The sequence below is a fragment of the Chiloscyllium plagiosum genome, chromosome 2 (genome assembly GCF_004010195.1).
Source record: "Chiloscyllium plagiosum isolate BGI_BamShark_2017 chromosome 2, ASM401019v2, whole genome shotgun sequence".
Lineage (NCBI taxonomy): Eukaryota > Metazoa > Chordata > Chondrichthyes > Orectolobiformes > Hemiscylliidae > Chiloscyllium > Chiloscyllium plagiosum.
Window position 1 is genome coordinate 12,874,581 of NC_057711.1, and position 20,866 is coordinate 12,895,446.

The 20,866-nt window shown below is 43.1% G+C and overlaps 1 protein-coding gene across 5 annotated transcripts in view; it reads left to right on the forward strand.

Moving 5' to 3' along the window:
• The window catches only part of LOC122556956 (sodium-dependent multivitamin transporter-like), a 62,711-nt gene extending 44,015 nt beyond the window's left edge, over positions 1-18,696 (forward strand). For 2 of the 5 annotated variants that reach the window (XM_043704219.1, XM_043704196.1), the window contains exons 15-17: positions 380-501; positions 3,098-3,302; positions 18,426-18,696. In XM_043704219.1, coding sequence (XP_043560154.1) covers positions 380-501; positions 3,098-3,274 — 299 coding nt within the window. In that variant the 3' untranslated portion in view covers positions 3,275-3,302; positions 18,426-18,696. Of the gene's footprint in view, positions 1-379; positions 502-3,097; positions 3,392-4,148; positions 4,535-18,425 lie in introns of those variants that run through there. The other 3 variants (XM_043704204.1, XM_043704211.1, XM_043704200.1) reach the window with 3 other exon arrangements.
• Positions 18,697-20,866: the final 2,170 nt, after the last annotated feature.

The window sequence follows — 20,866 nt, forward strand, 5'->3', positions numbered from 1 at the left end:
TGATTGATAGATTTCTCTCACTAAAGGATGTTTGGGGATGTCCAGAAACCAGAAGGAAGCTAGAATTTAGCTAAGATCAGCTATAATTGAATTGAATGATGCTATTGGAATTCCTCTACCCTTGCTTGGCAGCTCAGGCCCGATCATGTGACGGTTGCTATCTCATCCTTGCAGATTGTGTTCCATCTCATTGTTCAGCTTAATCGCTTTTTAAATATATCAGAAAAATATCTCCATATGGATGCCTCTGATAAATGGTATCTTTCCATGTGCATGTGGGCAATATTTTGTTTGTACCTCTGTGCTGGAGTGTGTCTTTGTAAATCAGTTGTTATATGTGCTGATTATCGAAATTAATTTGCTTCTGTGCACATTCCAGGCCCAGTAAAAGGAGAAGATGTGAACCCATCATTGGTTTTTCCAGTTCTGCGTTATCTGCTCTTTTTCCTGCCCGAGCGATGCAAGGAGAAGCTGAGTTGTGGAGTCCGCTATCATCCTGCAGTATGTACTGACCCATCAATCATTTAGCAATGCCCTCCTAGTGTTAACCAAGTACTGAGAGTTTAAATCAGCAACAAGTGAATCTTGCTGCAGCTCCCTCCCATGGTGGGAGTCTAAAGCTCAGCCCCCAGGCCAATGTCTCTCTGTCTGCAGATCCACCCCAGGGCGGGGCCTTACTGTCTGCAGATGCACCCCAGGGCGGGGCCTTACTGTCTGCAGATGCACCCCAGGGCGGGGCCTCACTGTCTGCAGATGCACCCCAGGGCGGGGCCTTACTGTCTGCAGATCCACCCCAGGGTGGGGCCTCACTGCCTGCAGATCCACCCCAGGGCGGAGCCTCACTGTCGGCAGATCCACCCCAGGGCGGAGCCTCACTGTCTGCAGATCCACCCCAGGGCGGGGCCTCACTGTCTGCAGATCCACCCCAGGGCGGGGCCTCACTGACTGCAGCTCAACCCCCAGGGTGGGGCCTCTCTGTCTGCAGCTTCACCCCCAGGGCAGGGCCTCACTGTCTGCAGATCCACCCCAGGGTGGGGCCTCACTGACTGCAGCTCAACCCCAAAGGCAGGGCCTCACTGTCTGCAACCTCACCCCCAGGGCGGGGCCTCACTGTCTGCAGATCCACCCCAGGGTGGGGCCTCACTGACTGCAGCTCAACCCCCAAGGCAGGACCTCACTGTCTACAGCTCCACCCACAGGGCAGGCCTTGCTGCAGCTCCACCCCCAGGGCAGGGCCTCACTGACTGCAGCTCAACCCCCAGGGCAGGGCCTCATTGTCTGCAGCTCCACCCTCAGGGCGAGGCCTCACTGTCTGCAGCTCCACCCCTCAGGGTGGGGCCTTACTGTCTGCAGCTGCATCCTGGGGTGGGACTTCACTACAGCTCCACCTCCAGGGCGGGGCCTCACTGTCTGCAGCTCCACCTCCAGGGCAGGGCCTCACTGTCTGCAGCTCCACTGCCAATGTGGACAGTTCACCCCCAGGGTGGGTCTCTCTGTCTGAAGGGCTCACTGGTGGTGCCGTGCTAAGATATAGAGTCAGACAACACAGAAACAGACCCTTCAGTTCAATTTGTCCATGCTGATCAGTCATCCCAATATGTCCTAGTCCCATTTGCCAGCATTTGGGTATATCTCTCTAAACCCTTGTATTCATGTACCCATCCAGATGCCTTTTAAATCTTGGTAGTTGTACCAGCCTCCATCACTTCCTCTGGCAGCTCATTCCATACAAGTCCCCCCCCCCCCCCCCCCAAACCAGGCAACGTCAGTGGCTCTTCACTGCACATCATGTTATTTTTTGAGCGTAATGTCAATCTAACAGCTCAGCGAGATGAACACAAGAACCTAGGAAACACAAGCAGGAATGGATCCTGCACTGCCACTCAGCTTATGGTAGATTACCTCTCTTCTTCCCTTCCAATCCCCATATTCCTTCAATTTATTCCTGTCCAAAGATTTTTCAAATTAGTTACGAATATAATTAAGGACTAAGTACCCAACCTCTGCAACAGAGATTGACAACCTCTGAAGAAATTTCCCCTCATCGTAATCTTTAGTGTCAAACTATGTACTGTGACTTTGTTCTGCAGAATGTTCTACATTCCCTGATCTGGGAAGCACACAAACTTCCCAGGATGTTTTAATGGGCTCCAATCATACTCAGACATTTATTCTGATCACTCAGTGGCAGTCTGAGGAGTGTTATGAAGTTGAAGTTATGTACTTAACCTTTAATAGAGAGAGAATACTGTTCTGAACTTAGAGATTGCAAGCACCTGTGTATATGACTAGATGGCAGTCCCAGAATGTACTGGGAAATTGAAGATTTGTAACATTTGGCTCTGAAATGGATACCTGAGTTTTGGTTGCTGTTTTGACAACAATTTGAATTTAACCAATCAGCTTAAATTATGCCCCAAGATACTAAAACCCAGTGGAGTTTGAATTTATTGTTTTGCCAACATCAAACCAATGAGACGATTGGATGTTGGGGGGTATAAAATGCGGACATTTTGAAAATTGGTCAAAGAGCAATTGCTGTGGAGGCAAACACGTGGAGAGCTTACATCCTGCTTTCCAAGAAATTTGGAAGCACTCTCTATCAAAGGTACCTTTTCATATGAAACATACTCGCAGTAAAAAGAAAGATGATGATCCAGGGAGATCCCCAGCCAGAAGAAGAAAAACTCGACCACAGCGGCTGTGTGGTTATGAAATTACGTTGCTGTCATTTTAATAAGTGTTTTATTGGAACAGCATATTATAGAGTTGGAGGCAGATAGTAAGCAGTTAAGAGAAGGGGGGGTGCTTAGAGTTGTGAATAATTGTTATTTAATGTTCACTTTTAGAGTTAAAAAATAATTTGGTATTTTCTTAAGATAGTGGGGTTTGGGAATTCTCTGTCACTCATATTTTAACAGATTAAGAGATGAGGTGAACTTTCCTGAGTGTTTGGTTTAATTAACAGAAGGGTTCACCACCGTGTCGTAACAGGTGAAATGTTAAGATATTTACTATTTTAAGTGTTTGTATGAAGTTGAGATGTCAGTGTTTTGCCTGATTCGTGTCCTCTCTTCTGCCTTCCTCTTGAACACAGAGCAGTGAACCCAGCTTGCAGCATTCTCTCGTGCCAACCAAAGAGCCAAACGGGGTGATAAATAACGATGTGACGAGGGGGGAAGAGAAGCAGAAGTTTGCATCTGAACCACCAGTGGAAGTGGAAATTAGGAAAGAAGACCAGGTGGCAGAGATCCTGCAAGAGACGTCTTTGTGAGGCTGGATCCCATGCGGTTATGTACTCCGTGAGTGGATGGTGATGGGATATCCCCCGGGAGAGTGGAATAGTTGTACCAGTTTTTAACCAAGGAAAGTTGAAACTTTATTGCTGGAACAGCACAGCAGGTCAGGCAGCATCCAGGGAACAGGAGATTCGACGTTTCGGGCACAGGCCCTTCTTCAGGAATCGGGCACAGGCCCTTCTTCGGCCTGTGCCCGAAATGTCGAATCTCCTGTTCCCTGGATGCTGCCTGACCTGCTGTGCTGTTCCAGCAATAAAGTTTCAACTTTGATCTCCAGCATCTGCAGACCTCACTTTCTCCTCGAAGATTTAACCAAGGAAAGCCCACAGCATATTAATGTAACCCATACCTCATGGATAGTTGGTAATCTCGTCGTGTCGTGGTTAGCCTTTACTACAATTGGGAGCATAGATGGACTAGGTGACTCATTAATGGGAAGCAGGTGGCCAGAGAAAGGGGGTGAAATGACCTTAGCTAACTAATTACTATTTACTGAGATAAATGTCAGGTTGACAGGCAGTGCAATGGCAACCACTGGATTCTACCCAGATAGGCAAATGTTGACTGCAGCCTGTACGTTGATGCATTGTTGTTTTCTGATTGGAACCTGCTTATTTTTCACCTGGTCAGCTATTTCTCAGGAGTTACTTTAAAGCTGGCAATCGAGTGAATTCTGGTTTAGACTAGAGGTCTGGGTTAGCAGAGGAGTGACAGGGACAGATCAGAATTTTAAATTCCTCAGGTATTGAGGCTGCGTATTGTGTGAATTTTTGTTTTTGGAGAGAAAGTAGAGTTAACGTTTACCCCCACACCCCCCCCAATAACATTAACTCTGCTTTCCCTCCACAGATGCTGCCAGAACTGCTGTGCGTTTTCCCAGTAATTTCTGATTTCCACATCTGCAGTTCTTTGAATTTAAAAAAAAATTGTATTTCATGGTTTTTCAGAGACAAGATGCACTAATGACTGGTTTGTACGGTGACTGGCAGATGCTGTCCAGCTCCTGCTGGCAGAGACTCCACTCTTGTGGTTCTGAAAACTTGAAGGTCTGATCTCGCTGCTTGTTATCCCTTTAACCCAATCAAGGCACCACTGCCCCACCCTGTCCCAGAGATTTTTGTTATTGCTGATCTGTAATCCGTTGAGATGAGATGCACAAGTGTAGGGTGGTACGGTGGCTCAGTGGTTAGTACTGCTGCCTCACGGCGCCAGGGACCCATGTTCGATTCCAGCCTTGGGCGACTGTCTGTGTGGAGTTTGCACATTCTCTCCATGTCTGTTTGGATTTCCTCCGGGTGCACCAGTTTCCTCCCACAATCCAATGAAGTACAGGTGAATTGGCCATGCTAAAATTGCTGGATCAGTGGTGCTGGAAGAGCACAGCAATTGTTTTTACCATGCTAAAATTGCCCATAGTGTTAGGTACATTAGTCTGGGGTAAATGTAGGGGAACAGGTCTGGGTGAGTTTCTTTTCAGAGGGTTGGTGTGGACTTGTTGGGCCGAACGGCCTGTTTCCATACTGTAGGGAATCTAATCTAATCTACAGCCTCACTGAGTGAAGATTGCCACCTGTCCCTCCTTGTCCCAATTATCACTGCCCACCTGATTTACTGTCCTGTATTTGCTGATACTTGTGGATTTGAGACTCTGGGAAATCTGCTGACTCCTTTCAGTCTCCAGTGCAGCAAATCCAGTGCTCCCACTCATTCCAAATGCTTTTTATTCATTAGATGTCAACCTAGCCTTGGTTACACTCATGACTCAAGTTATTTTATTCATGCATTCAATGTGAGTATCACTGACTAGCCCAATATTTATTGCCCATCCCTCATTGTCCAGAGGGCAGCTAAGACTCACCCATGTGTCTGGAGTCACATGTAGGCCAACCTGGGTAAGTATAACAGATCTCCCTCCCTGAAGTGTAACAGATGAGTTTTTATGACAACTGTCATAAATTGACAGTGTTCATCGTTACAATCCTAATTTCAGTGTTTTTTTTTAATTCAAGCTCTCCATTATTTGCAATGTGATCAGATGCCTAAACCATTGCTTGATATCTGGGTTACTAGTCCAATGGCAACACCACCAGGGATCCAAACACAGAAACCAGGCTGATGTTTCTGCTGAGGGGCTGCTGCATTGTCAAATGTGCCACCGTTCATATGGCACTTTAGAACAAAGGCCCTCTCAGGTGGATCTGAAAGACCTTGTTTGATCCATCTTGAAGAAGAACAGACTGCTGTCTGGTTTCCTGTGGCCAGTATTTGGTGGAGCAGACTTGAGGGGCTGAATGGCCTTCCTTTTTTTTTATGATGTTTATCACACATTTAGCCAGATGATAACACAAAAATAAAGAGAGAGTATTGGGAAAGTACACAGCAGGCAACATCTGTGTCGAGATGAATAGAATAATTAATATTTCACTCCCCTCCCCTCCCAACCGATCCTGTCAGATACATAGGTCCCACATGGTAATTATGCCTACCAAGACAGAAAACATCAAAAGTCATTTTCAGAAACTAACCTGCTTTCAGGCACCTTATGTGATTAGAGACCCTTCTTGTAGGTAAATAGTCTCAGAGTCCCAGGTCATGTAGAAAATGTTTAATGGACTCTCACAATTACACCTATGGAGGATGCACAGGACGTTCAAGGTTAGATTAGATTACATTACATTACAGTGTGGAAACAGGCCCTTCGGCCCAACAAGTCCACACCGACCCGCTGAAGCGTAACCCACCCATACCCCTACATTTACCCCTTACCTAACACTACGGGCAATTTAGCATGGCCAATTCACCTAACCTGCACATCTTTGGACTGTGGGAGGAAACCGGAGCACCCGGAGGAAACCCACGCAGACACGGGGAGAACGTGCAAACTCCACACAGTCAGTCGCCTGAGGCGGGAATTGAACCCGGGTCTCTGGTGCTGTGAGGCAGCAGTGCTAACCACTGTGCCACCGTGCTGCCCACCAATGTAATCTCACTTTTATTTCTTCATTTACTTGTTTTTCAATTGAGACAGTACTGTCCTTTTGACGGTCTGATACACTAAAGTTCAGGGAATGGCTTACTAGAATCCAGTGGGCACCCTCACTACACCAGTCTTCCCTCGACCTTGGGCCTCCATTATAATATTGGCCTCTGAGTCGAATCCTGGATTATAACTGTCATCACATACGTTGTGAGTTCCAGACTCTCCTGCACATTTGTACCGTTCAGTCTTCATCGTCTATTTAAGCACAAGGTGAAATTCCATGAAAGATAAACAAAACACTATAAATGCCAGACTGAACTCTCACCTTTCGCCCTCGTGATCATTCTGAATTTTCACCTTGTTAAAAATTACATTTGCTTCCCATGTGAACCTTTTTTAAAAGATTATTGCAGATTTGTCAAGCTTGTTTCATCCTTAAACGTGCTCACACTTGTGTTTGCTTTTGTTATCATCTATAATCCAAGGAAAAGGAGTTCAAATCCTACCATGACCATCTGAAAACTTGAAAATGGAAATGAGGCAATAAAAGGCTTATGTTAATAAAAACAGTAATGGAGCTGTTTGATTGTCCTAAAACACAATTGACAACGGTTACATGGTTACCAGTAGACGGACTACTTTTAATTAGGAATGTATGGAATTCTGATTTCACCAACTGCCATGGCAGGATTTGAACCTATGCCCCCATTGCCAGTCCATGCCACCTCTTTTATTTTAAAGCACTGAATCCCGCACTCACTCGCTGTAACCTTTTAGCTGTTTAATCCTTGGCCCTTTTGTGCTTGCCCAGCATCACCAGCTCAACTCTGAAACCAGAGGGACATTTAAAACTGACAGACCCTTAGCCATTACTCATCAGTGATGAGTAACTCTGAATACATTGCTGGACTGTGTTTGAACCAGCTGTACCCTAGATAGAACTGATTCTCGCAAGGTACAGTTAATTTAATTTTAATTTATGATATGCTTAAATTGTCAGTTTTCTGCAACTTTTAGAATGATATCTGTAAACAAGATTTTTTTTTATTCTGTGCTAATTTTATAATCTGTCTTTCAAAGTAACCTTATTGAATTTTTTGAAGTAATGGGGTTCATTAGTTTGAGCTAACAGTGTGTGCATTGTGTATGAATGTGTCGTAGAAATGTTTAATTTTTTAATATTGACTTATAGATGTCATCTTGCAGTGCACATTGCATGTTATACTGTGGAAGTGCAAAGATGACACTGTGCTGTGGGCACTCTCACAGTGTATACCATCGTGCATGTGTTCTGCCTTGTGTGTGCACAAAATAGATTGTAATGTCTGTTTCAGCTCCAAGTATTTTGTTTGGTCTAACCAAGTTGTTGAAACTTAGGTATGTACTTTGAGCAGGTACAAAGTACACTGTACAGTGAGGCACAGCAAAGTTCACGTGCTTGTGCCTCACAAAGTACTTCATATCCTGCGTGTTTATGCTCAAAGCGTACTGTTTGGTCTAACCATGTTGTGAAACTTAGTCAATATGATGTTTTATGATTCTGTGCTGCAAGCACTAACATTTGGTGCATTTTACTTCACGTTGTGCTGTGCGATTGGGCAACCTTTTGCAATCAAAACATGTTCAGTGTATAGTTGATTATTGTCTGATTGCAATAATGATTTGTTTATGCACCATGCCACAATCAGCGAGGTATCTGGGCTGGCTCCAGAGAGAACAGAAATGACTATGAAAGCTGCTGAAACAGAACAGTAGTCCAGTGGTTATGTTACTGCACTCGTAATCCAGAAACCAGAGCTAATGATTCCGAGATCCTATCTCATTGCTGTAGCTGATGAATTTAACTTCAGTTAAAAAGTAAACCTGGAATGTAAAACTTGTCTCAGTAGTAATGATGACCAAACCAGATTGCTGTTAAAATCTGTCTGATTCACTAATGTCCTTTATGGAATTAGCTGTGCCTTCATTATCAGGTCTGGCCTGTATGTGACTCGATATTGACGTAGTTGACTCTTAACTGCCCTCTGAACTGACCCAGCAAACTATTCCATAATGACACACTGCTGCCAGTGGTTTAGCAGCTATGCCAGTTTCTGAATGGTAGCTATGCGTAGTCATTTTGGGTCTATAGTAATCTGAATCTATCTGTTACAATGTCTGTGTGTATTGTCCTGATAAAAACAGTTGCTCATTGCCATTGGTGCTACCTATACCAACCCAATGATCAAAAGACTTTTGATCATTGTGCTTGCGCTTGATTCTCAAAGCATTTAGTCAATAAACTTCACTCCTCCTGTAATAGTTCCCCAAAATATTGATCCAGGTTTTGTTTTTGAAAGTTACTCGGATCTTCTAGATCATAACAAATAAATAGTTCTTTTCTGGTTCTTTTGCCACTTGTTTATGTTTTGGTTCCTGACCCTCCTGCAGACAAACAGATTATTCCTGTTATACCTTCAAAACGCCTCACAATATTGAGCGCTTTGTTGAATCTTGCCATATGGTTCTCTGCTCTGAAGCCTCAGCTTCCACAGTCTTTGCATAGATTAATTCAAAATCAACAGGAGGAGTCTTTATTAGGCTCTTGGAGTGAAGACTTCATATATTTCTGAAACTATATCCTTATGACTGGGAACCATCATTTTTGATTTTTCCAGTTGGCACTCCCATTCCACGTCTGCATTAATGTTCATTGGCAAAGTCAGAAGTGAGGGTGTTCACTGAGCATATTCAGCACCACTTGGGATACCTCAAATACTGAAGTGGTCGATGCAGCAAGACCTAGACCATATTCGTACATGGGCTGATGGATAGTAATTAACATTCACACCACATAAATGCCCAGGCAGTGACCATCTTCAATATGTGTGTCTAAACCTCTCCCACTGACATTCAACAGCATTACTGTTTATGCCCGTCTATCTACAACCCAGGATCTGTGACTGTAAGAACATGTCAGAAGCTGGGAACTTTGCAGTGGGTAACTCACTGATTTCCCAAAGCCTGTCCATACGAGTGTGATGAATACTCTTCCTCTTGCCTGGATGAGTGAAGCCTCAACAGCACTCAAGCTTCATCCAGGATAAAGCAGCCACATGATTGGCACCCCATCTCCTCCTCTAAACATTCACTGTCTCTCTGGCCAGCAGTGTGTACCATCAATAGCTGGCACTGCAGTAAGAGAGTGATGCCTTTCTGACAGCCCCTGCCAAATACAAAAATTTTACCACCTAGAAAAAGATCAGCATCCTTCTCAAGCAATTCTTTATTGCTTATTAATACTGCACCAGCATTTGTCACCATCACTTTTGCCTGTGAGAGCAGTGGAGAGCAACCATGTTGCTGAGGGTTAGGAGTTACTTAGGCCAGACCAGTTGTCTTTTCTTAAAGGACCTTTTGTGAACCAGCTGGGTTTTTGGGCCCCTGAATACCAGTCACCTGTTGATCTAATCCAGGTTTTTATTTCTTTTTGCCTGTTTTTCTAACCAACCTGTTCAGAGATGTTATATGCCTGTGGAGTCGGTGAGATTTGAACCCAAATCTCCTGGTCTGGGGGAAGGACTCTACCTCTGCACTACAAGAGGGCCTCCAACCTAAGTTTTTAATGGACTGAGCTTAATTAAATATAAAATCTCATCAGCTGTTGCAATGAAATTTGAACTTGTGTCTCCAGTGAGTTAACCTGGGCCTCTGGATTACTTGTTAAGTGACCTGTACACCAACCTTGTGATGGACAATAAATGCTGGTTTTGCCGCTGATATCATATCCCATGAGCCAAACAAAATTCAAGTCTGCAAGTGAGATTTTAGAACATAGAACAATACAGCACAGAACAGGCCCTTCGGCCCACGATGTTGTGCCAAACATTTGTCCTAGCTTAAGCACCTATCCATGTACCTATCCAATTGCCGCTTAAAGGTCACCAAAGATTCTGACTCTACCACTCCCACAGGCAGCGCATTCCATGCCCCCACCACTCTCTGGGTAAAGAACCCACCCCTGACATCTCCCCTATACCTTCCACCCTTCACCTTTTGCAAGAACACCCGTGATTTCGCGTGTTTTGATTCACTTCAAACTATAAATATGGCCCATGTTCCCTCAGTTTTAAAAAATAATCAGATTGAGCTGTTTTATCAGTGTGGATGCAGACTGTTTCTTCTGCTGGTGAAATTGAGAGCATGGGGACGCAGCCTTAGAGCTTTCGGGATGGGGGAGTGAATCAAGAATTGTCTTTTCGTTCACAGCCAGCGAAATTATCCGAACTCGCTTCTCCCAGAAAACTGTGGATCAATTGGGGTTTCCCAAATTACGATAAACGTTTTGTTGGACGTGTTTTGACCCTGTTCATATCTCAGCAGCTCTGGGACGGTACCTGTGTGTTTTAGTTTTGATGTTGGTCACTGTGGGCAACTCTTTTCCTGATAGACAAACTTTGAGACATCTTTCTGATGGAATGTACCCTGAGGAACTTGAGTGTGTTTCCGGGTTGAATTTCCTCTTAGCAGTGTGTTCACTTAAATCGGCTGCTTTTTAAACACTGTATTAAAATGTCCCTTGTATTTGGTGAGTTATTTTATACCCCTTGTATGTCAGTTTATTGTATGGCAGCTTCCCCTCTGAGATCTAAGTTATAGTGTCATAGAGATGTGCAGCACAGAAACAGGCCCTTCGGTCCAACTCATCCATGCCAACCAGATACCCCAACCTAATCTAGTCCCACTTGCCAGTACCTGACCCATATCCCTCCAAACTCTTATTATTCACATACCCATCCAGGTGCCTTTTAAATGTTGCAATTGTACCAGCCTCCACCACTTCCTCTGGCAGCTCATTCCATACACGTACCACCCTCTGCGTGAAAAGGTTGCCCCTTAGGTCTCTTTTATATCTTTCCCCTCACACCCTAAACTGATGCCCTCTAGTTCTGGGCTCCCCCCCTCCCCCCAGGGAAAAGACTTTGTCTATTTATCATATCCATGCCCCTCATGATTTTATAAACCTCTATAAGGTCACCCCTCAGCCTCTAATGCTCCAGGGGAAACAGCCCCAGCCTGTTCAGCCTCTTCCTGTAGCTCAAATCCTCCAACCCTGGCAATATCCTTGTAAATCTTTTCTGAACCCTTTCAAGTTTCGCAACATCTTTCCGATAGGAAGGAGACCAGAATTGCACACAATATTCCAAAAGTGGCCTAACCAATGTCCTGTACAGCCACGACCTGACCTCCCAACTCCTGTACTCAATACTCTGACCAATAAAGGAAAGCATAACAAATGCCTTCACTATCCTATCTACTTTCAAGGAGCTATGAACCTGCACTCCAAGGTCTCTTTGTTCAGCAACACTCCCTAGGATCTTACCATTAAGTATATAAGTCCTGCCAAGATTTGCTTTCCCAAAATGCAGCACCTTGCTTTTATCTGAATTAAACTCCATCGGATGCTCCTCAAGATCATGAATGGTCTTTTCCTAGGTAAATTGTTTTCACTTTCCATATTGAGTTGTGAAATGACGCATTGTAAAGCGTAGCTGCGTGGTTTATTTGGTATTTGTTGGTGGAGAACAGCCAAGGTGACAGAGGATCAAAAACGGCTCTGTTTTGGACTCATTAAAAGTATATGAGGCTGAAGTTGGTCCGTCGTCCCGTCTGCTAACTGTGGGAAGTTAGCCATCCCAGAAGGACTGGGTGAGGCAAGTAGAGGTAGGTCAGGCAGTATTTGTTCATGATTGGAGAAAATTGTCAAGGCTGCATCTTTAGACTAGAATACACTTAATAAAAGTGAGCAACAGTAAATATTGCACTGAGATTAGTGTGAATGCTAGTGTATGTGTAAACATATGTGAGATAGTGTGTATGTAAGGACATTTCTAGATCCACTGTGAATCTGTTTAAGTGCTGTATGTTTTAGCTGTAAGGCAAACACAAAGCAATTCTCTTACTATGCTAGGAGTAATGTCACTAGCAAGGCAACATTTACTGCCTGTCTCTAAATGTTCTTTTGCTTGATTTGCTGCTTTAACTAAAAAGCTGATTAATGACACTCTCAGTGGCCTTTCGGATGATGAGAGTTTTGATCTAAGATAGCGTAAGAAGGTGAAAGTCATGAGAAATCTATCACCCACTCTCTCCCTGGAGAAGGTAGTGCTGAGCTGTCTTCTTGAACAGCTGCTGTCCATGTGGTACTGGAACACACCTTGCTGTTATGAAGGAAGTTCCAGGATTTTGACCCAGTGACAATAAAGCGATGTAGTTACCAGTCAGGGCGTTATTAGACTTGGAGGTGAATTTGCCCTTGTCCTTGTAGTGAAAGTTGTGGTTTTGGAAGGTACAATTGCAGCCTGCGGCAGTTTGCTGCAGTGCATCTTGTAGGTGGTACATAGTGCACAGTGTGCATTGCATATGGTCAATTCTACAACTACAGCTGTAAGAGCAAGGATATCGGCTCAGGCTTGGAGGGCTGAAGGACCTGTTAATTTTCTTTGTTCTTTGATATTCCTTTCTCCCTGACCCAGTTAGACTGCGGAAACTCTTATCTCTGTCCACAACCACTGTCCTGGTTAGTTCCTACTTTTTCTGTTCACTTTAGGGTTTTTCAGTGTCTGCAGACTCTGTAGTTTGTTTCAGTTGTATTGTGTGTTTAATGCCTGTAACTGATTATGTCTGTAACCTGAACCAATGGGGGAGCCAGCGCAGCTATGTCCAGTATCTTCTGCTGTCAGATTTTAATTTTCTTTTGCATTGCTCCTGCTCCCCCCCCCCCCGCCATTCCCACCACCCACACTCACGCTGCGTTAGCCCAGTGCCACATTCTGACTCGAGCAACCTTAGGTTGTCATAGCCACAGTGAGTGCTGTTGGAATCAGAGACCAGTGAGGCTCAGGGCAAGGCTCCCCCTGCCACTGGGGTTGGGCTGTGTTAAGGTTAACTGTGGAACCTCGACAATGAGCTAACCTTTGCACGTCTTTAAAATTATTCATTCGTGGGATGAGGGCATCACTGGCCAAGCTTCCTTCCCTAAAGGACATGAGTGACCCAGATAGGTTTTCCCACGATCAACGATGGATTAACGTTATCATTAGACTCTTACTTCCAGGTTTTACTGTGTTCAAATGACACCATCTGCCGGGATTCAAACCTGGGTTCCCTGAACATTACCTAACAATCTAGTGGTAGTACCACAAGGCCATTGCCTCCCCGATACTTTTAGGAACCTAGAGAGTTACCAAAGGAACATTAGAGAGCGGAAGGAAAGAAAGTTAGCATCAAAAGGAAAGCTTAAACCCGAAGGTTTCCAATTGCAATTGAACCCCTTTTGTCAGTAGTCCATGTGTAAAGACTTGGAGTCGGGAGTATTGATGACTTTCAATACTGGTTGAATAAACTTTTCTGAGGTATTGCACAATGTCCTTATTCCCCACCTTTACCCTCCTGCCATTAGTCACAGAACTGCCTATAGCAAGACAGGATCCAGTTAGAAACCAAATAGATTCTCCTGTACCTGATTGGATGAGTTGTGATTGTCAAACAGCTTTTTCCCTCTCAATCTTGATATACATGTAATTAGTAAACATAAGTGCTAATCAGAAATGTGAATAATTTTTCCAGCGGCCTAATACGTGTTCTCCTAAGTTTGCTCAAGCAGCATTCTGAAGATTAAACACTTGGAGAATCTTATCTCCAGATGTAATGTTTCAAAGAGTTTGTGTTTAAATAGAGTTTTTCACATCCTCAGGATGTCCCATGTGCACCTTGTGATCACAAAGAGTTAGTTTCTCTCAGAAGTGTTTTCACTTGGAATAGGGGCACAACAAGGTCTCTCAAACTGCTGTGTTGGACGTGCCGACATTCCAACGAGCTGTTGAACCGTGGCCTAGGCTGCTGCTCAGCTGAAAATAAAGGAGCCCCGGCAGTATTTCAGAGACAATCAGGGATTTTCTTCCCAGTCGTCTTGACAATATTTATCTCTGAATCAATATCACAAAAATAGATGATCTGGTCATCATTGCGTTGTTGTGGGATCTTTAGTGTGCAAATTGGTTGTTGCATTTCCTCTCCCCTCAGTGACTGCTCTTCAAGAAGCAGAGATTAATTGCAAAGCACTTTGGGATGTCCAGGGATAACAAAAGTCATTATCGATATCCTGAATAAAGTGGCATGGCTCAGCCAGCGATTAGACTGCCCCTTCATCCAGACTTTGGTGGGGTGGGTCAGAGGCCGAAGGGAAATCAGTGCGAAAGGTTTTAAACTTTAAATCTGGATCCTTCTGAGTTTTTTGAAAGTGGCCTTGGGATTTTTGATTTCTGTTATGCATTGTCCAGTGATACCTGAGGAAAACGATTCTCTGAACAGTTGCTGACTGTTAGAATTATGTCTAATATATTTGGTCCAACATTACGCAATTGTATAATTTAGTTACAATTTCTACAGCACTGCTGTATGTCATGTTGTGAAATTTTCAGTGTAAATTATTGGTCTGGTCCCAATGAGTGTACTGATGAGAATCATATCACATTTTGATTATTGGTTCAAAAATATGCCTTAATATAAAATGAAATTATTACCATTTCATTGTCTGCACCAAGAAAAAATTAAAAGATTATAATTGGAGAATGTGTCAATCTTCTATATGTTGTTTCTGGGGCTTAGTGTTTTGTTTTTAATGCCAACATTAACCACCTACCTATGTAATTATTTCAGTCAGCCAGTTTAGACATGTAATGACACACCCATGGGGTAATTGTCAATGTAGTTAGACAAACTAACTCCTCTGGTAAAAGAGGGAGATTATGACATAATCGTAATGTAACTGAACTCGTAATCCAAAGGTTTAAGGCAGGTTTAAGTCTCATCACAGCAACTGGTGGTAGTTAAATTCAATGAATGAACCTGGCTTATAAAGTTAACCACGTCAATAGACTCTAAATCTTGTCACACGTGTTTGTCTCACATTTTTGTCACATATTGTTTTTGCCAAGTATTTTATATCTGAACCTTCTTATTCTCAAGTCTCTCACAAATAGGAATAGTTTCTGCTCTGTTCAGGTGCCTGCTGTGATTTTGAACACCATCTAACCAATCTCCTGCCAACCTTCTCTCCAAGGAATAGAGTCCCAATTTCTCCTACACTACCAAAAGAAGTGAAAAATTAAAGAAATCATTCACAGCGATCTCAGAACCAGCGCCATCCTCTTAGCACTTGATGGTGCTTGTCTCTGTTCAGGATCAGGTCTCAATCTTGGGAACTACATCAGGTCAACTTTCAAAATCCAGTTGCCTGTCACATTCTAAATAAGGCTGCCATGGGAATGGGAAGCATGTTGTGATGAGTCTAATTCTGTAAAATGTCAGGTGCAGAAATATTTGGCCTAACTTGTGCATGCAGTGATTTCAAGTTCACCAGGAACTCCTTCCAATTTCTTTTCTCCACACATGTTTCCCTTCAATGCATGAATATTGTTTGCCTCAACTACTTTGAGATAGTGACGGCCACTTTTTAAGCCCTCAATACTTAGAATATAAGAAAGAGGCCATTCCACCCTAGAAACCTGTCCTGAAATTCTCTTAGATTATGGCTGCTCTGACCCAGCTCTCAACTCTTCTTTCATTCCAGCTCATCATAGCCCTCACTTGATATTTAAAAATCTATCTACCTCCTGTTTAAACATTTTCAGTGATCTAACCTTCACAGTCATAGAGATGTACAACACAGAAGCAGACCCTTCGGGCCAACCCATCCATGCTGACCAGACATCCCAACCTAATCTAGTCCCACCTTCCAGCACCCGGCCCATATCCCTCCAAACCCTTCCTATTCATATATCCATTCAGATGCCTTTTCAATGTTGCAATTATACTAGCCTCCATTCTTCCTCTGGCAGCTCATTCCATACACGCACCACCCTCTGTGAAAAAGTTGCCCCTTGGTTCTCTTTTATATCTTTTCCCCCCTCACCCTAAACCTATGCCTTCTAGTTCTGGACTCCCCCACCCCAGGGAAAAGACTGTCTATTTATCCTATCCATGCCCCTCATGATTTTCATGATTTGGAGATGCCGGTGTTGGACTGGGATGTACAAAGCTAAAAAATATCACAACATCAGTTAATAGTCCAACAGGTTTATTGGGAAGCACTAGCTTTCAGAGCACTGCTCCTTCATCAGGAGGAGTGTACCTATTCAACCTCTCTATAGCTCAAATCCTCGAACACTGGCAACATCCTTGTAAATATTTTCTGAACCCTTTCAAGTTTCACAGTATCCTTCCGATGTGAAGTAGCCCAGAATTGTACGCAATATTCCAAAGGTAGCCTAACCAATGAATTCCAGATATTCGCTAATGGGCGAACGTGAGGACTGCAGATGATGGACTTACGCCCGAAAGATCGATTCTCCTGTTTCTCAGATGCTGTCTGACCTGCAAATATTCACTACCGTCTGGGAGAAGAAATTCCTTCACATCTCAGTTTTGAATGAGTATTCCCTTATTCCAAAGCTATATCCACTAGTTCATCAAAACTTCTATCTTGTTAAGCTTCTTCAGAATCTTGTATTTTTCAATAAGGACGACCCCTTATTCTTCTAAAATCTAAACAATAAAGGCCCTTTTGAAGAAGGATCATGTTAACTCTGCTTTCCCTCCACAGATGCTGACAGACCGGTTGAGTTTTTCAAGAAATTTCTGTTTGTGTGAGGAGATTGTATAATGTATTAACTGCTCCCTCCATGTGTCCTGCCACCTTCAGTGATCTGTGCACATATATGCCCAAGCATTGTAGCCCTTCATATGATCTTTCAATGGTTTTCTGATCAAATTACATCACCATAGGTCTTAACTTTTGGTTTTTTTTCAATGCTTGAACTGATTTCTTTGCTTGGGGTAGTAATTATTCTTTATAATAACTTTTGCATTGTTTTTGGACCATTGTTTTAAAAGCAAGATCAAAAACACTGGTTGGGTACATGAATAGGAAGGGTTTAGAGGGATAAGGGCCAAATGAAGGCAAATGGGGCCAGATCAGTTTAGGATACCAGGTTGGCATGGACGAGGTCGACTAAAGGGTCTGTATCAATGCTATATGACCTCATACTTCTTTACGTTGAACCTCATCTACCACCTATCAGCCCACTCTCCCAACTTGTCAATGTTCTTTTGGAGTTCCACAGTAGAATTCCTCTTCACAGTTTACAATTCTTCAAACTTTACTGTTACCTGCAAACTTTTAAATTGCTCCCTGTACACCAAGATCTAGATCATTAAGCAAGTGTTCCATTACTGGTCCTTGGGGAGCTCCACGACAAACATTCCTCCAGCCTGAACAATATCCACTGTCCATTACATTGATTTCTATCAGATAATTTTGCATCCATGTTGCTATTGTTCCTTTTAGATTAGATTACTTACGGTGTGGAAACAGGCCCTTTGGCCCAACAAGTTCACACCGACCCTCCGAAGCACAACCCACCCAGACCCCTACATCTAACACTACGGGCAATTTAGCCTGGCCAATTCACCTGACCTGCACATCTTTGGACTGTGGCAGGAGCATCCGGAAGAAAGCCACACAAGTAGGAACTTATAAGATGTCACGTGGACTGACTGCCTACAGATTGTGTGCTTTTGGAATAAAATAGAATGTATCTGCGAATGCAAATTCAGCCCACGTGTGTGTCACCCAAAGCTGGAATCAAACCTAGGTCTCTGCTGCTTTGAGGCAGCAGTTGTAACTGCTGAGCCAATGTGCCACCCCAGGATTGGCTCTAAGATGAGCAGTTGCAACTTTATATTTGAACAATGCAGCAGCAAATTTGACCCCCCCCCTGCAATTTGGGGAGATGTAGAAAAATGTTCCCATCAGCTGCCTTCTCTCACTCTCTCTCTCTCTTTCTCTGCAAGTTCCCTTGAAAGGAAAAATGCATAAACCACTTTCAGAGACACTGGAAAGGTAAATCCTCAATCGGTCAGAATTGTGACCACAGCCTCAACTCCTGCTCAAAATAATCAAAATTGAAATGAAGGAAACTAACTTATCAATGTCTGTATTCCAGACTAGTGCCTGAACTGTGTTTCACTTTTTTTTTCTTCCTTAGTAATGTTTGTGTCTTGACTTGTCTCTTTGTATGTCTGTTTCTATGGGTATAATATAGATAACATCATCTCAGAACATGGGAAGTCTGTGAGAAACTCATTTCCTGTCTTACTAGTGTCTATCTTCTATCAACAAGGTACGACTCGGGCACATGATGGACTACTCACCATTTACCTGGATAAGTGCAGCTGAAGCAATACTCAAATATCTTGATATCATTCAGCCCAAGGTTGCTCACTTGATTGGCAATCCATCAACCATCCTCAACATCTCCCTTCACCACCAATGCAGACTGACAGTGGAGCATACCATCCACAAGATGCACTGCTGTTAGTCACTAAAGGACTTTCGACTACACCTTCTAGACCTAAATGTCTACCACCAAGGAAAGGAAAAGGCCAGCAGATCCATGGGAACACCACTCGACACAAATTACCCTTCAAGCCACGCTCCAGCCTGACTTGGAACTAGATCATTGTTCTCTTTAGTGTCACTGTGTCAGAATGTCCCTCCCAACAGCACTGAGTGTATCTATACAAATGGGCTGCAGAAGTTCAAGAAGAGAACTCACCAGTGCCTTCTGTAGGACAACTCAGAATGGGTAATATTAGTGTTGCCGGAGATGGTGTTGTCACGTGAACCAATAACAAAGTATTGGATAATTATTTCCAAGAGTTGACATGGATGTGATGGGTTGCATGGCTTCTTTCTGTGAAGTAAGAATCTCTGAAATGTGGTGTAAATTGATATTGAAGCTGAGCCAATATGCAGATACAAAGAATTGTTTATTGCAGTACTCGCAATCATTCAGCTGCATCATATAACTTTGATAGATTGGCAATAAAAAGCATTGAATCACAACTGACAGCTTTTTGGCAGCAGATTCTCCCGTGACAATGAAAGAGTTGGAAATAGCAGACAGCTTTGAGCAAAGCCCCTGAGTTGGCATTTCAAACTTATCATTCTCACAATCACCCTCTGACCCTTAAACTCTCCATAATTTACATCATAGATAAAGCCTGTGGCTTGATCTATGCAGCACCTGTTTCTCAGGGAATAGAGTAAGTACAGTATCCGCACATCACGTGATCTCCAGTGGTTCAAGAATGTGCACCACCAACTGGGAAATAAATGTTGGTATAGCCAGTGCCGTCACAGCTTATGAATGAAACACAGAGTCAGAGAATTATTACAGTACAGAGGATGCCATTCAGGTTCTCATATCTGCACTGGTTCTCTGAGCATGTTGGCTTTGTACCAAACACCAGCCTTTTTCCAATAAAACTGCACATTGTTTCCATTTAACTAGTTATCGAATGCCCCTCCTTCAATGTGTCCACCATACTTCCAGGCAGTGAATTCCATGCCCTAAGTACTCGAAGTGAAAATGTCTTTTTTTTTTAACACCACGAATGTGAGTGGAAAAAACAAAAATGGGAGAGGAAACACTGAATGAGAATGAAAAATCAGGAATGACAGCGAAAATACTGGAAATGGGATAGAAGACATCTGAAATGGGGGAGAAAACCTCTTGGATTGTAAGGAAAAAAATACCAGTCATGGGAAAGAGAAACATTGGGAACATAACAGAAATTACTGGGAATGGGAGAGAAAATGCTTGGAATTGGAGTAAAAACATTGGGAATTTGAGAGAAGTATTAGGAATTAGTTTGATATGACTGGAAATTTGTATGAAAATATTGAGGATGTGACTGAAAATAGCAAGACTGAGTGTAATATCAGGAATGGGAGAAAAGAATTTCTGGAATGTTGTATACACTTCTGGAATGTATGAGAAAATATTGGGAATGAGAGATAAAACATCAGGAGTGCAAGTAAAGTTCCTTGGAATGGGATAGAAAATAGAGTGAAAGTGAATGTAAACACCTGAAATGATAATACAAAGAATGGGAGAGAAGACATTGGGAATGTGAGCAAATATATCTGAATGTGGGAAAATACTGGAATGCAAGAAAAAAATCACCAGAAATTTATGGAAAATATTGGAGATATGCAAAAAATAACAGAATGGGATAGAATACCAGGGATGGAAAAGAAGACACCTGAAATTCAAATTAAACCTCCCAGAGATGGGTTGATAAAACTGGGACTGGGTTAGGGAATTAAAAACATTGAGAATTTGAGAGACAACATTGGGAATTACCCATTCAGAGAAGGCACTGGTGAGTTCTCTTCTTGAACTTCTGCAGCCCATTTGTATAGATACACTCAGTGCTGTTGAGAGGGACATTCTGACACAGTGACACTAAAGAGAACAATGATCTAGTTCCAAGTCAGGCTGGAGAGACAACATTTGAGAGACAACAATGAAAAACAGGAAAATGAGAGGAAGCTCTGGGAATGTGAGACTTTGATAGGACTAGAACGGATACTTTGCTGAAAGACTTTGCAGAGTTAGAACCTAAATTAAAATGCAGAATCTCCGAGGTAATATTCTCAGATTTCTAGCTGAGCTAGGGCAAACAGAAATACTGCAAA